Source organism: Petaurus breviceps, unplaced genomic scaffold (assembly GCF_028583685.1).
Source record: "Petaurus breviceps papuanus isolate PSGF00001 unplaced genomic scaffold, PetGlider_PUasm1.0 176, whole genome shotgun sequence".
Lineage (NCBI taxonomy): Eukaryota > Metazoa > Chordata > Mammalia > Diprotodontia > Petauridae > Petaurus > Petaurus breviceps.
In genome coordinates, this window is record NW_027185771.1 from 32673437 (window position 1) to 32687335 (window position 13899).

The window sequence follows — 13899 nt, forward strand, 5'->3', positions numbered from 1 at the left end:
TCGGGGAAACATGGTAGCTGTGTGACCTTGGGCAAGTCACTTAACTGGCTTGTGACCTTGGGCAAGTGACTTAACTAGCTGTATGGCCTTGGGCAAGTCACTTAAGTCCAATCACCTTACCTTCCCCCCTCCAAAAAATAAATATCTCTGGGAAATGAGGCAATAGTTCTCAAATATTTTCATTTCAGGAGTGTTTTACATTCTTAAAAAATATTAAGGATCCCACAAAATACTTTTGTTTATATGAGCTATTTGTTGTTGTTCAGTTCAGTCACTTCTGACTTTTCATGACCCCATTTGAGGTTTTCTTAGTTCTGTAACTCAGATGAGGCAAACAGGGGTAAATGACTTAGCCAGGGTCACATAGCTAGTAAGTGACTGAGGCCAGATTTGAATTTAGGAAGATGAGTCTTCCTGACTTCAGACCTGGCACTCTATTCACTGTACCACCTAGCTGTCCCATCTACTGCCTTAGAAGTTAAAATTTCTTAGTCTTATTGTGAAAATAATTTTGACCTGTTAGATACTTTTAAAAGGTGTTGGGATCCCCCAGGGTTCCTGAAGCCATTCTTTGAGAATTGTTGGTGTATATGATATATGGAATGCTTTACTTCTCACTTTTGTATGCCTATTCTTTGCTTTCCCTTCCAGGATATTTGCAAGTCACTGTGGTGCCATCGAACAGGCCACAGATGTGAGACAAAATTCATGCCAGCAGCAGAAGGCACCATTTGTGGTCTGAGCAAGGTAAACTGCACAATCTTCAGTCTCCTGTTTCTTTTTTTTCTCTGTATTCCCAGTGCCTGGCACAGTGTCTGGTATATCCTGGTTGCTTAATAAATCCTTGCTGGCTGATTGAATCAACAGAGGACTGACTTAAACAGATAAGCAGCTGGGTGTAGTGTAGTGGATTGAGCTTGGCCTGGAATCAGGAAGACCTGAATTCAAATGTGACCTCAGATACTTACTAGCTTACTAGTGTTACCTTGGGCAAGTTACTTAACCTCTGTTTGCCCAGTTTTCTCAACTGTAGAATAGGGATGATAATAACAGCACCTACCTCCCAGGTTTGGTGTGGGAAATGAGACAATATTTTTAAAGTACTTAGCATAGTCATAAAGTAACTGCTGGATGAATGCTAGCTATCATTATTATTATTTGTGTAGTAGCTTTGGAATGGGAGGTGTGGGGAGCACCAATATTTACTAGCTGTGCAAACCTACCCAAGTTACTTAATCTCTGTGAGCCTCAGTTTCCTTGGCTCTAAAATAAATATAATACTTGACTGTGACCTTGAAGACCCCCTGGATTTTCACTGGCTATCCCCAGGCTTGAAATCCTGTCCCTCCTTACCCCTGCCTCCTAGTTCCTTTAGCTTTCATGACTGAACTCAAATGTCATCTGTGATAGTATTTTCCTGTTCTCTCCACTGCTACCGTGTTTCCCCGATAATAAGACCTATCCCGAAAATAAGCCCTCCCCTTACTGTGTAAGATTCCTCTAAAATAAGCCCTCCCCCGAAAATAAGCCCTATTGAGATTGCTACTGTAGTGAAGGTGATCCCCTGCGCTACACGCTACATTACGGTACCCTCTGTATGCACCGTACCCCCCCCCCCCGTGAAACGCACACCGCGCTCTGAGCTGCATCCAATCAGAGCTGCAGCAGTGAGCGCGTCATCCTGTTCTTTATTGAATTCATTATTGAATAAAGGTACATTTTTTTGTTCACATTTACCTGTTTATTAAAATTGCTGTCAATGTTCATTAAAATAAGCCCTCCCCTGAAAATAAGCCCTCTGGTGTTTTTCTGTCCAAAAAAATTAATAAGACAGTGTCTTATTATCAGGGAAACATGGTAGTGCCTGTCCTCTGAGATTGCTTCTCATTGCTGAAAGGTTACAGGCTAGATTTTTTTCTTAAGGACCACACCTTAAACCCAAATCACTCTGGTTCTCATTGATTGGCCAGCAGTAGGTCTTAGGCCAAGTCCCACGTGGTCATTGTTTGAGCCCTGATTGACTCAGAAAGAAGGAACATAAATAGCAATTGTTTCTGTTTTGGCTAGAAACCCTGAGGGTCTTCCCTTTCCAAACTGATTTTTTTTTTTCACCAGGTGAAAGGGATCATTCTCCACCTCATTTCTTACCTAGCCTTAATTACTGTATGGGCATTGCCTCAGTCAAACTGAGACCTATTGAATACCTCAGCTTAAAAAGACCAAGGCCTCCCATTGCATCCAGGATCATCTCTAGTCATTCTGATTTATATCTTGTCACTGGACCCAAATGACTTTGGAGGAGAAAGTGAGACTGGTGACTTTGCACAGCCCTCCCTCACTTAAATCCAATTCACCTATATGTCATGGCATCACCTCCCTGATGTCACGGTCCTCTTCAAGAACGAAGGACAAACAACTTCTCATTGACTCTCTCTATGTCTTATTTATACATAGTCACTTAAATATTGTCTCCCCTCATTAGAATATGGGCTTCTTGAGGTCAGGGACAGTGTTCAGCACAGTAGCTGACACTTAGTAAGTACTTAATTAATATAATAAATACTTGACTGACTACCTGAATGCCTACCTTATCATAAGGTTGTTGTGAAGGAAGCATCTTGTAACTTTAATGTGTATAACCATTAAATGTGAGCTATGATTATTGTTGACTGCTAAGGGTTGATTATTTCTCACCACAATGAATCAATAAAACTTTGACTAGGGGGTGAAATGGTTGGGTACTGCATGAATCCACAATGAAGAAATTATAGATTCTTTAATTATTGGAGTACCCCAGGTAGATGAGATTTACCTAACAAGCCCTCTTCCTAGGTGAAGAGAATTAAAATAGTCACATCTTAAATTTTAGTATAAATTACTGAATAAAATAATTAGTAATTGACCTTTATGCCAAGATCTATTTCAAACTTACAGGATCTGTGATTTCTTCATTATAAATAGGGCTTCCACTGACACAGGCTACAATGTTTCCCCTTCTTACTAGATGGTCTTTGTTGTGAGTTTTCCTTAAATATCCATCCCCTTGTGACCAGCTATCTGGTGATGAACCTCTCCTTCCTGTTAGGATGGTCATTAGTTGGCAGATATACAGTCTTTCACTGAGCCAATGCTATAATCCTTTCCATATTGATATAATATCTACTATACTTTCATTCTTTTGCCATGGCTTTTGAGTATGTTGGATAGTCTAGTACCAGACCATGATGGTATTGGTAGAAAACTTTACTAAGGGTCAAGTACCAAGACACAGTGTTTCAAAAGTATTTATTTTGCTAGGAAAATAAGGCCTAGAATCCCCAGGGATTTGGAAGCTCTGACTTTGGGGACCAACTCTGTTACTTGTTAGCTATTTGGCTTTGGGCAAATGATTTACCTTCCTGAGTCCATTTTCTCCTTTTTAAGATAAGAATAATAATAATGCCTTATAGGAATTTCCTCTACAAAATCAGTCTCCTGGAAATGGGCATCTAGCTTCCAATGGGCATCAGTGGTAGTGAGATTTCTCTCACTGTAGCTATTTACATGGACTGATTTAGTAGTGGAAGTCTTGTCTCCACTCTGTGCCTCAGTTTCTTAATCTGCAAAATAAGGGGTTTAGACTAAATGTTGTCCGAAGTTTTTTTAGAGCTAAATCTGTCTGCACCTGTCTTTTAGATATGTTCATCTCTGTAATGAATCTCCTTGTTAGGCAATGAAAGTATTAACCTCCATAGTTCATTTATTAGTATACTTTTGTTTCCATTTCTGATGATGTCCACTTCTGATGCCATTTTGTGGTTTGGAGGGATGCCTGAGCTATGTCAGCAGAGCATAAGCTTTGGCAGGTGTACTCAGAGCGAAAGGTTTCTAGTATGGGCCTGGTAATGGACTATATGTCAATTACCTGAGTGTAGTGAGGTGCATCACCTGAGGGTTGGTCATTAGCATTGAATGATTTTGAGTATGACCACTCATACAGAGCATCTAACTAGAGCAGGAAGAAGCTAGGGTCAGTTTTGGTGTAGGGAATAGGCTCACTAAAAAAAAAATCATGGATGCTTGAAGTGAGAACTATTATTATTATTACCATCATTATATTGCTAGCAAATGGCTGGTTCAGTTGACCCTAATGCAGACAGGCCACTCTTACTTGCCCTCTTCTCTTCTTCCCATTTTTCCATTCATATGGTCACCCCTTGATCCAGTGGTAGCTGGATGCAGAATTACAGCCAATTGGATACAAGCTAGTGTCTAAAAAACTAGAAATAGTTTCATTTTTCTCCATCCTGGTCAGATTCTACCTGGATTATTGTATTTGGTTCTTAGTGTCAAATTTGGGGAAGGTCATTGACATGCGACAGTGAACATAGAAGAGACTAATCATAAAGATAGATCAATTTTTTGATTGATCTGTCCTGGAGAAGAGAGACTTACAGGGGACAAGGTTGCTGCCTTCAAGTCTTTGGAGGGGATTCATGTGGAAAGTAAATTCATGGTCTTTTGCTTGGCAACAACACTGATAATGATAACAACAATAAGAAGCACTTGTTAAACAATTGCTTTTTGCTAGACATTGTGCAAAGCACTGAGCAGACAAAGAAAGGCAAAAACATGTTCTCTGCTCTCGAGAAGTTCAAATTCTCATGAGGGAGATAACCTGTAAATAACTACACACACAGAGGATAAATTAGAGGTAATCTCAGAGGGAAGGCACTGAGCTTTAAAGTGGACTTCAGAGGGTGAGAGAGGAATATATTGGGAGAAGGAGAAAGGGAGAGATAGATTAGGGTAAATTATCTCAAATAAAAGAGGTAAGAGACAGCTGTTACAATGGAGGGGAAGAGCAAGAAGGTGAAAGGAAATGAGTTAACCTCACTCTCACTGGATTTGGCTTCAGGAGGGAATAACATACACGTTCAATTGGGTATCTTACCCTACAGGAAAGTAGGGGGGAAGGGTATAAGAAGGGGATGATAGAAGGGAGGGAAGATTGGGGGAGAGGGTAGATAGAAGCAAACTCTTTTGAAAAGGGACAGGGTCCAAGGAGAAATTAGAATAAATGGGGGGCAGGATAGAATGGAAGGAAATATAGTTAGTCTTTCACAATATGACTACTGTGGAAATGTTTTGCATAACTATACATGTATAACCTATATTAAATTGCTTGTCTTCCCAGTGGGGGTGGGTGAGGAGGGAAGAAGGGAGAGAATCTGGAACTCAAAGTTTTAAAAACAAATGTTAAAAAATTGTTTTTACATGCAACCAGGAAATAAGATACACTGGCAATGGGGTATAGAAATCCATCTTGTCGTTCAAGAAAGTAAGGGAATAGGAGGGAATGGGAGGGATGGGGGGATATAAGAGAGGGCAGACTTGGGGAAGGGGTATCTATCTATCTATCTATCTATTCTTGCCATCTTGGGGTGGGGGGTAGGGGAGAGATGGAGGGAAAATTTGTAACTTAAAATCTTGTGGAAGTGAATTTTGAAAACTAAAAATAAATAAATTAATTAAAATTTTAAAAAAGAGTGGACCCCAGAGACTAGATGACCTCCAACTTCCCTTCTGGCTGTAGGTCTATACAGTTCCAGAGAGGTACATATCAGTTCGATGTAGGGAAAACCTTCCTGAACATTTCAGAAATGGAATGTGCTGCCTATGCTGGTAGCAAGCTCCCCATTACTGGAGATCTTCAAGTGAAGATTGGATATGCCACATAGTGAGGAATGCTGTAAAGGAGATCTTTACTCAGGGATAGATTAGACTAACTGACCTCTGAAGTCCCATCTGGCTCTAAGATCTTGTGATTCTGTTTCTTGATTTCATAAAGATTCTAAAATGGCAAATGCACTTTGGGGAAGGAAAATTAAAAGCCTAAAAATTAATTAACATACGGCAAGAATTGGAAGAGAAGAAGCAGGTTCTTGGTGTTGACAATATGTATTGGCAACCAACTCCATGCTAAACAGTGGTGAAGCCAAAGTTATCCCAGAGGAAAAATAAGGATTTGAAAGCCTAACCCACTCCCCATAATTCTGTAACTGAACCTTCCACCCTAACTCATCAAAACCTGGCCCATCACAAACCCCAGCCTGCTGAATCTGATCACCAAGGATTTAAGAGAATGGAGTTGTGCTAAGTCATGCAGAAATCTCACATAATAAAAATGCCTAAGACAGTGCTCCCTAATGCTAATGGAACCCTGGGGGCAAGAGAAAGAAAAGAATAATAACTATAACATTAATAATGCATGTTTTAATTGTGTCTTAGGCTACTCAGTGCAAGGATTATTATTCCCATTTGCAGACAAGGAAACTGAGGCTAAGAGAGTAGAAATGCTTTGCCCATGATCTCCCACTGAGATGGTGTCAGAACTGGGATTTGAACACAGGGATCCTGATGTGGAGAACTGTAGAATTGAAGAGCTTCTGGAAGACGATATAGTAATAGTTGAAAAAATAGTCCCTACCAGGGTTCAGAGACCTTTGCCTAAGTGAGCTCTGCCACTATTTTGGTATATGACCTTGGGTAATCAATCTACTTCACCTCTGGTGTAAAAACAAGCAAGAGCCAAAGACATATTTTCAGTAGAACCATTCATGGTTTAATCCTTTCCCCCAGCAGGAAATTAACAATTGAAAAAGTTTTGCCTCCCAGCCTACAGTGCTTTTACAGTATCTATTCCCTCCCAAGTGGTGGCCAAGCTTGGAAAAATTCATGACCTTTCCTAGCTGAGACTTTAAAAAAAAGTAGAAGAGAGTGGTTTTATTTTTCATTCATCAGAACGGACAGATTGTCAGCTTGGCTACGCTCTGATGGCATTTGCCTCCTTATGGATCTCTATCTGAACATCTTGCCCTGACAGTTTCCCACATATGTAATCCTGATCCCTTTGATGAGAGAAACCCTCTCTAGATGTCAGGCTTTCAGAAGGCACAGCTTGAATTCTGAGTCCCTCTGTGTGTTTACCTCCCTCCCCCCAATCATGGAGCCTCTTTTTTTTTTTTTTAAACTAAAATGTAGGGAGAATCTTCTCTCTGGGGCAGTGGATCCTTTTCTGACTCTTTCACCTGGGATGAAAATATTTAAGAGGTGTGTGTGTGTGTGTGTGTGTGTGTAAGAGAGAGATATGAGAAAAGTAACAGAGGGCGATTGGGGGAAGGGGTGGTGTTGGGGTGAGCAGAGACAGTTCAGAGACCATTCCAACAAGATGATCTCCCCTGGTGTGTATTCTTTCCCTTCCATAGTCTACCTTCCCCCTTAGATTTTAGGCCAGGGGAGGACAGCAAGGCATAAAGACTGGGGACCATGAAGGAGAGGAAATGATCCTCTCTGGATATTGGCTCCTGGAAAATCACCCCCTCTCTCCCTAGTTATAGCTGTGTTTCTAGCTACCATGTAAGCATTTTCCTGCTTTTTCCCCTTCCTCCATAATTCTTTCCCCACCAAGTTCTGATGGGAAACATGTCCCTATTCTTTTGACAGTGGTGTCGGCGAGGTCAGTGTGTCAAGTTTGGTGAGCATGGACCCCGGCCCATACACGGCCATTGGTCGGAGTGGTCAGCATGGTCGGAGTGCACCCGGACCTGTGGGGGAGGAATCACTCAGCAAGAGAGGCACTGCACTAACCCCAAGTAAGACAGCTAAGGGAAAAGCATGTAGGCATAGGCAGGATGGCTTTGTGGGAACCGTGCTGGCCTGAGAGCCAGGAGATCTGGGTGGGATTCCTGCTTCTGCCTCTCACTAGCTGTGTGACTTTATGTAAGTCACTGCTCTCTGAGATTCAGTTTTTCCTCTATAAAATAGGGATAATGCCATTACTCCATCCACCTCACAGGGCTCAGGGGAAGAAAAGGCATTCTGAACTTTATAGCACCATAGAAATGTGAGCACTTAATAAGCTGTTTAATCATCCGCATTTTGCAGATGTATATACAGGCGTGTCCCATATAACTGACCCAGCTTAGGCTGTTTTACAATAACATCTCTAGTTGATTTCAGCCAAACCCCACTGTAGTCTTGGTGAACCTCACCATGATGGCACTTTGTCCCAATCCTTGCACTATTCATTAGAGGGGGAGAGAATACCTACATGGCAGCTACATGGCCATTTGTCAGGGATGCTGTTGATGGAGTTTCTTCTCCTATAAGAATTGGATGCAATATTTTCTGAGGTTCCCCATGGCTCCATGATGGTGTGAAGGGTTGATGGACTAAACTGGGGTTTAGACTTCATGACACTGGAGAGGTAGGGAAAAGACATAGGATCAGAGATTTGTATCTGGAAGAGTCCTCAGAGACCATCTGGTCCAACCACCTCATACTGGTACAGTTGGGGAAACAGAGTCCAAGGGATATAATTTGCCCACAGGCATGTCATAAGCATCAGAGACCAGATATAAGTCCATTGCTCTGAATTCAGAGCCATTGCTTTCTCTACCATACCATACTACCTCCCCTAGCATGCTTCTGTTTTAACAACATGCATGAAGTCTTTGCCTACCTCTAGTCTCCCAGTCTGCAAGTACCATAAGCTTCAAAATGACAGAGAGGTTGCACAACAATATGAACAATTGTTGGAAAGTTTTCCTTCTGTGGAGCAGAAAGGTATGTAGATGTGGTTAGAGCATCCTAGAGATTAATTTTTGAGGATTTTCTTCCCTCATTCTTATTGTAGAGGAAGCCTCGAGCTCTCAAAGGTGGTGACAGTGGAGCTTAAACTCTGGAAAGTCTTATGAAGCTTAAAAGTTTCAAACACAGACCAAATAATGGATTGTTTTTATCTGTCATCCAAAGGTCTGCTTAACTAAGTATGGAGAGACTCATCATTAAGGACTAGTAATTGAGAGGAAGTTTTTTTGCCCATAGAAGTTCATGGAACAGTTGCGAATAGTTTAGGGATTGGGATCTTGGTATAGGTAGCATAGACACTGAAGAAATCATGGATCTCTACGTAGCATAGTATAGTGGATATCTCATTGAATCCCAAACCTGAATTAAAATCTTGCTGTAGAAACTAACTAGCTGTATGACCTTAGGTAAGTGACTTAACCTCTTAGTTTCCTCAAAACTAAAATAGGGATAAATACCTGTACCTTTCACCTCCCATGGTTGTCTTGAAAATCAAATGAATGCATGCTTTAGAAACATTTCATAAACCTTAAACCTACCCTCTTTGGGCTACCCCTCCAATATGCTACTTACAGGTTTGCAGGTTGGATTCCCAAGGGAGTCACAACTCCCAGGTTCAAGGGTATTCTAAATCTACTCCTAAAACTGTAGCTCAAGAGTTCCCATCAGAGTGTTTACCTTTAATAGTCAGCCATCAGGCAAAACTAGCTCAAAGCAAAAGCATTTACTAAGATGGCATAATAAAAATAATTGTTATACAACATCTTCCCTCCACCCCACCATAAACCTGGGGCCTACTTTCCCACAGATATATGTGGTGTAAGTGGGAAAAATGTGGGGAGGTTTAGAATACATGGTAGCACATTGGTAGGGAAATGCATGTGACCAAAGTAATTCATGCTTCCGGTACTGCAGGGCTATCCTAATCAATATCTTTTCAATTCTTACAAGATTCTCACAGTTTTCTTCCCTGGGCATAGTATTTTTTTTACTAGAAGCATCCCACAAATGGTCTCCCTTGCCTTGTTCTTTTCTGCAGCTCAACTCTCAATTGTGAGGGAGCATTTTCTCTTAAATTCATCCTTGGCTTTCTCCTTTACTTCCAGTAATCACTCTCCTTGAAACTGCTTCCTGTCCCAAATCTTTCCTTCTCTCTTACTCTCCCTGCTGGATATGGTGTTTCCTGGTGGGTAGCTCTGTTGCAAGATACAATGGATTCTCCTGTTGCTGTCTGCTAGAGGCATGAATATCATACTTCACAAAACTATTTCCAGTCTTGATCGTCTCTCAGGGCTGGCAAGCTTGTTTTTTAAGGGCCAGAGACATGGACAGTCTTTGACCCACCTATGGCAAGCCATCTCTCTAATGCCAGGAGGGAAAACTACTTCATAAGAAGGCATGCATATGCATGGTCTTTGCACTTCATTTAATCCATTAACACCTTGTCTCTTTGTTACCTGTCTCCTGTGATTTATAATTGGGCTAGGGGGAAGCTCTCCTAACCTTAAATAAATGTCAACTATCAGTATTATTATTCATTTCAAGTACTGAAGTAATGTATAGTGAAAAGAGTATTGGACTGGGAGTCAAACCGAGATAAATTCAAAGCTCTGCTCGACACTTATTAGCTGAACCTCTCTGAATCTGTTGACACATGTGTAATCTGAGGGCAGTAATTTTTGTATAACTTACTTCTCAGGATGATTGTGAGAAGTGTTGGAAAATCTGGAACTTAAGTACACACTGAATGAAATAATTGCTTGAATCATCCTATTTGTTATTTTGAGTTTGAGACTTGCTTCAATTTATTAAAATATGAACAAAATATCTCATTAGAGTTTTAGGGATTACAAAGCACTTTGCTCACAACAATCTAGCCTGGATAGTACAAATATTATTCTTTCTCTTTTCTTTTTTTTCACAGATGAGAAAACTGTTTTTTAAAAAGTTTAATTATCTCTCAGTCCTCAAATTTTCCTAGAGCATTCTGTATTACTCTTCTTTCCCTTTATCATATACTTATCCATATCCTACTTAAGTGTGGACTCATCTCCTCTATTAAGAGTGTAAGCTCCTAGATAACAAGGTCTATGCTATTTTTCACCTTTATATTCCCCAGCCTTTTGAATATTAGGCATTTAGTAAATATTTGTCAAAATCAGTTAAATGATTCCTCTGAACCAGGGGTTCTTAACCTTTTCTTGAACCGTGAACCCCTTTGGCAATTTGGTGATGCTTTTGGAAACTTTCTAAGAATCATTTTTTATACACATAAAATAAAATACATAGGATTAAGAGGGCTTGCTGTATGCATACCTAGATCACCTAACATGGAGGCACCCTGCTCCCTTCTGTTCCCTGATTGGCTGCATGGCTGGAACAAGTTTCATCTTTAAAACTGGCCGTCCTGGAAGAGTCCTTTTCTTTCCTTCTTCTTTCCCTGTTGTGTCCAGAGGGGAAAGATCAGTTTACCCATGCCTCAGGATCCATGAACTAAACTCCTCCCTCCCCTTTTACCTTGACTCTGAAAAATGAACCTGGGATCTTTCTTTTTTCTGTTTTATTTGTCCAGTCAATCAAAGACATTTACTCCCACCCATTTGGTAGGGGAATGCAGGGAAACAGGGTGCATCCATGTTAGGTGATTTAGGTATGCACAAGACAACCCTCCTTATGTGTAGAATTTGGCCATAAAAGTATTTTTTAAAATAGCGAAGTTTTTGGATCCTAGATAAAGAAACCCTGCAAAGGTCTCACAGGGATAGTAAATAGCAGACCCTGGATTTAAACTTAGGCCATAATATCATAATATTTAGAGCTGGAATGGATGTGGAAGATCTAGTCCCACATTTTTACAAAGGAGAGAGACTGAGACCTGAAGAAGGGAACTGTTAGGATTCAGATCCCATACCCTTTCTACCCTTCCATGATACTATTCCACAATGTTTCTCTACAGTTTTGCAGCTCATTTCATGGATCTGGTTGCATCCACCCCGGCATTTTGCAATCTCAGTATTTTCCCCAGAAAGAAATAGGTGACCTAATTTAATAGCTGAACTGGTAAGAAGCAGGGAATGACACCAGATAGATTTAAATTCATGCCTAATTCCTATCTGGGGATTGAGAACCACTCCCTTCTAATGGGGCATTGTTCAGAGCAATGCATAATGTAGTTTGAGAAAGGCTCAATCACAGAAATAATCACTGAAAGCACTCCTTATCTTTTCCCACAGAATGAAAACTAATCAAGACAGTGTTTATTTTAACTTACATATGAGGACCAAATAAAAGTAGTTTTTTTGGCTGACAGTCCCAAGGTGATTGCCTTAATCCTTCTCCATATCTCATTTGGCTCTGTTCCAACAAAATGTTTTTTCCCCTGTCAAGCTGCTGGTTGGCTTCTTACTAAATTTGAAGCATGTGGTTGTGTCCACTTCACTCAACATAAACATTTTCCTTTCCCACACAAGGATCCTTGGGAGTTTCCTTTTTCACATCTCAATGGTTTTTCCAGGTCAATGCATCATTTTATTACCCCCCCCCACACACACACACTTTTGAATATTTTACTTAAGGCATGTTTTTTTACATTGCTTTTGTTCCCCAATAAGAGTACTATCCTCCAAAATAATCCTTCCTTGAAACAAAGCACAGTTAAGCAAAATGAATGGACACATTCATCTCTAACAATGTAGGCCTTGTTTTCACGTATAGCCCACCACCTTTCTATGAAGATGAGGGAGGTATATGTTTCATGATCATTTTTTCATTGAACTTAATCTGATGTTTTATAGTGGGGTTCTTTTCACTTGGTTCTACTTTGTTCTGTATTGTTTTAAACAAATCTTTGCAGGCTTCTCTGAATTCCTCATAATCACCATTTCTCATTGAATAATTATATTCATAAACTATAGTTTATTCAGTCATTCTGTCTTTTTTTCTTTGTGCATTTTATGGGTGCTCACTGACTCACATTCATCTTTAATGAAGTTCTCTGAGTTGATCCATACTAACCAAGAGAAGTGTGGCAGAAGGAACCCTGGCTTTGAAGCTGAGACCAGGATTACAATCCCAATCTGCCTCTTCTTGGCTATATGACTTTGGACAAGTCATTTCTCCTGTTTGGTTTGTAGTACCTTCTCTACCTCACAGAACTATTGTGGGGGAAAGAAAAGGCTATCCTCTTGGAAGGTATTCTTATCACTCAATATTTTTGATTCCCTTCTACTTACTCTATATTTTAGTCCAACTGTCCTAATCTCATCCCCCATCTTTTTCCTGCCTTCTTGTGTCTCCATACCTTTGCTTCTGCCATCCCATCATGCCTGGAATGGTACTTTACCAATTCCCTCACCTCCTGCTTAAAATTCTTCTTTGAACATTCCAGACACAATCTCCCCCTTGAAATCCTTCTCCATACTCCCCAGGTGAAAGTGAATTCTATCTCCTTATGGCATTTTGCCTAGACCTCTCCTTTGCTATTCTCAATCAATCAACAAGCATTTATTAAGAACTTACTATATGCTAGGTTCTATGCTAAACACTGGAAACTGAAGGAAAATGTAAAAACACAGCCTCTGCCCTCAAGGAGATTCCATTCTAATTAGGAGACAACCTGTATCTTGTGTTGTATCTAAAATACATACAGAGTAAATAGAAGGGGACATACCTGGTCACTTAGGTATTAGCTATTAATCTGCCTGCTTTTTTTAAAGCAAGGACTATTGTATTTCATCTTGTATCAATAACACATAGCACAGGGTCTTAAATGTAGTAGGCACTCAATAGTGTTTTGTCTATGTTTCCTCTAATTCTAAAAGTTTTCCTATGTACACTAAAAGGAATATTTTCACAAATGTTTAGACATCCTATCTGGCTCAGTGGAAATTGTGCATTTAAATCTTTGCTCCAGCATGTCTAAAAAACAAAGTCCTGACAAAGCAAGATAGTGCTGGGCTGTCCTGCTGATTCCACTTTCAAATAGAGTTAGTTTGAGGAATCCAGGTGCATTTCCTAGTAATGCATCCTTTCTTGGAAGAGAAGACTCTTCATGTTTGCTAGCTCCCTTTAATGAGCGCCAGGATACTAAGAACCAATGGCGTGCCATCTCAAGAATATGGGCCTCTATGGTTATGTGGCATCATTGATTGTTTTCAGCTTGGGTTTCTGAAGTTCTGATACTTGCTTTGCCAAAGTTCAATTAAAAAAAACAAGAACAAAACCTACATATCACTACTGCAAAGTGCAATGCATTTTACAAATATTACC

At 40.3% G+C, this 13899-nt stretch overlaps 1 protein-coding gene across 1 annotated transcript in view; it reads left to right on the top strand.

Annotated features, from left to right (window-relative positions):
• Positions 1-13899, top strand: part of ADAMTS18 (ADAM metallopeptidase with thrombospondin type 1 motif 18) — a 228689-nt gene that overhangs the window by 122068 nt on the left and 92722 nt on the right. Inside the window, exons 11-12 of the mRNA XM_069085865.1 lie at positions 652-747; positions 7486-7634. Of these exons, the coding sequence (XP_068941966.1) occupies positions 652-747; positions 7486-7634 (245 nt within the window). The remainder of the gene's footprint in view (positions 1-651; positions 748-7485; positions 7635-13899) is intronic.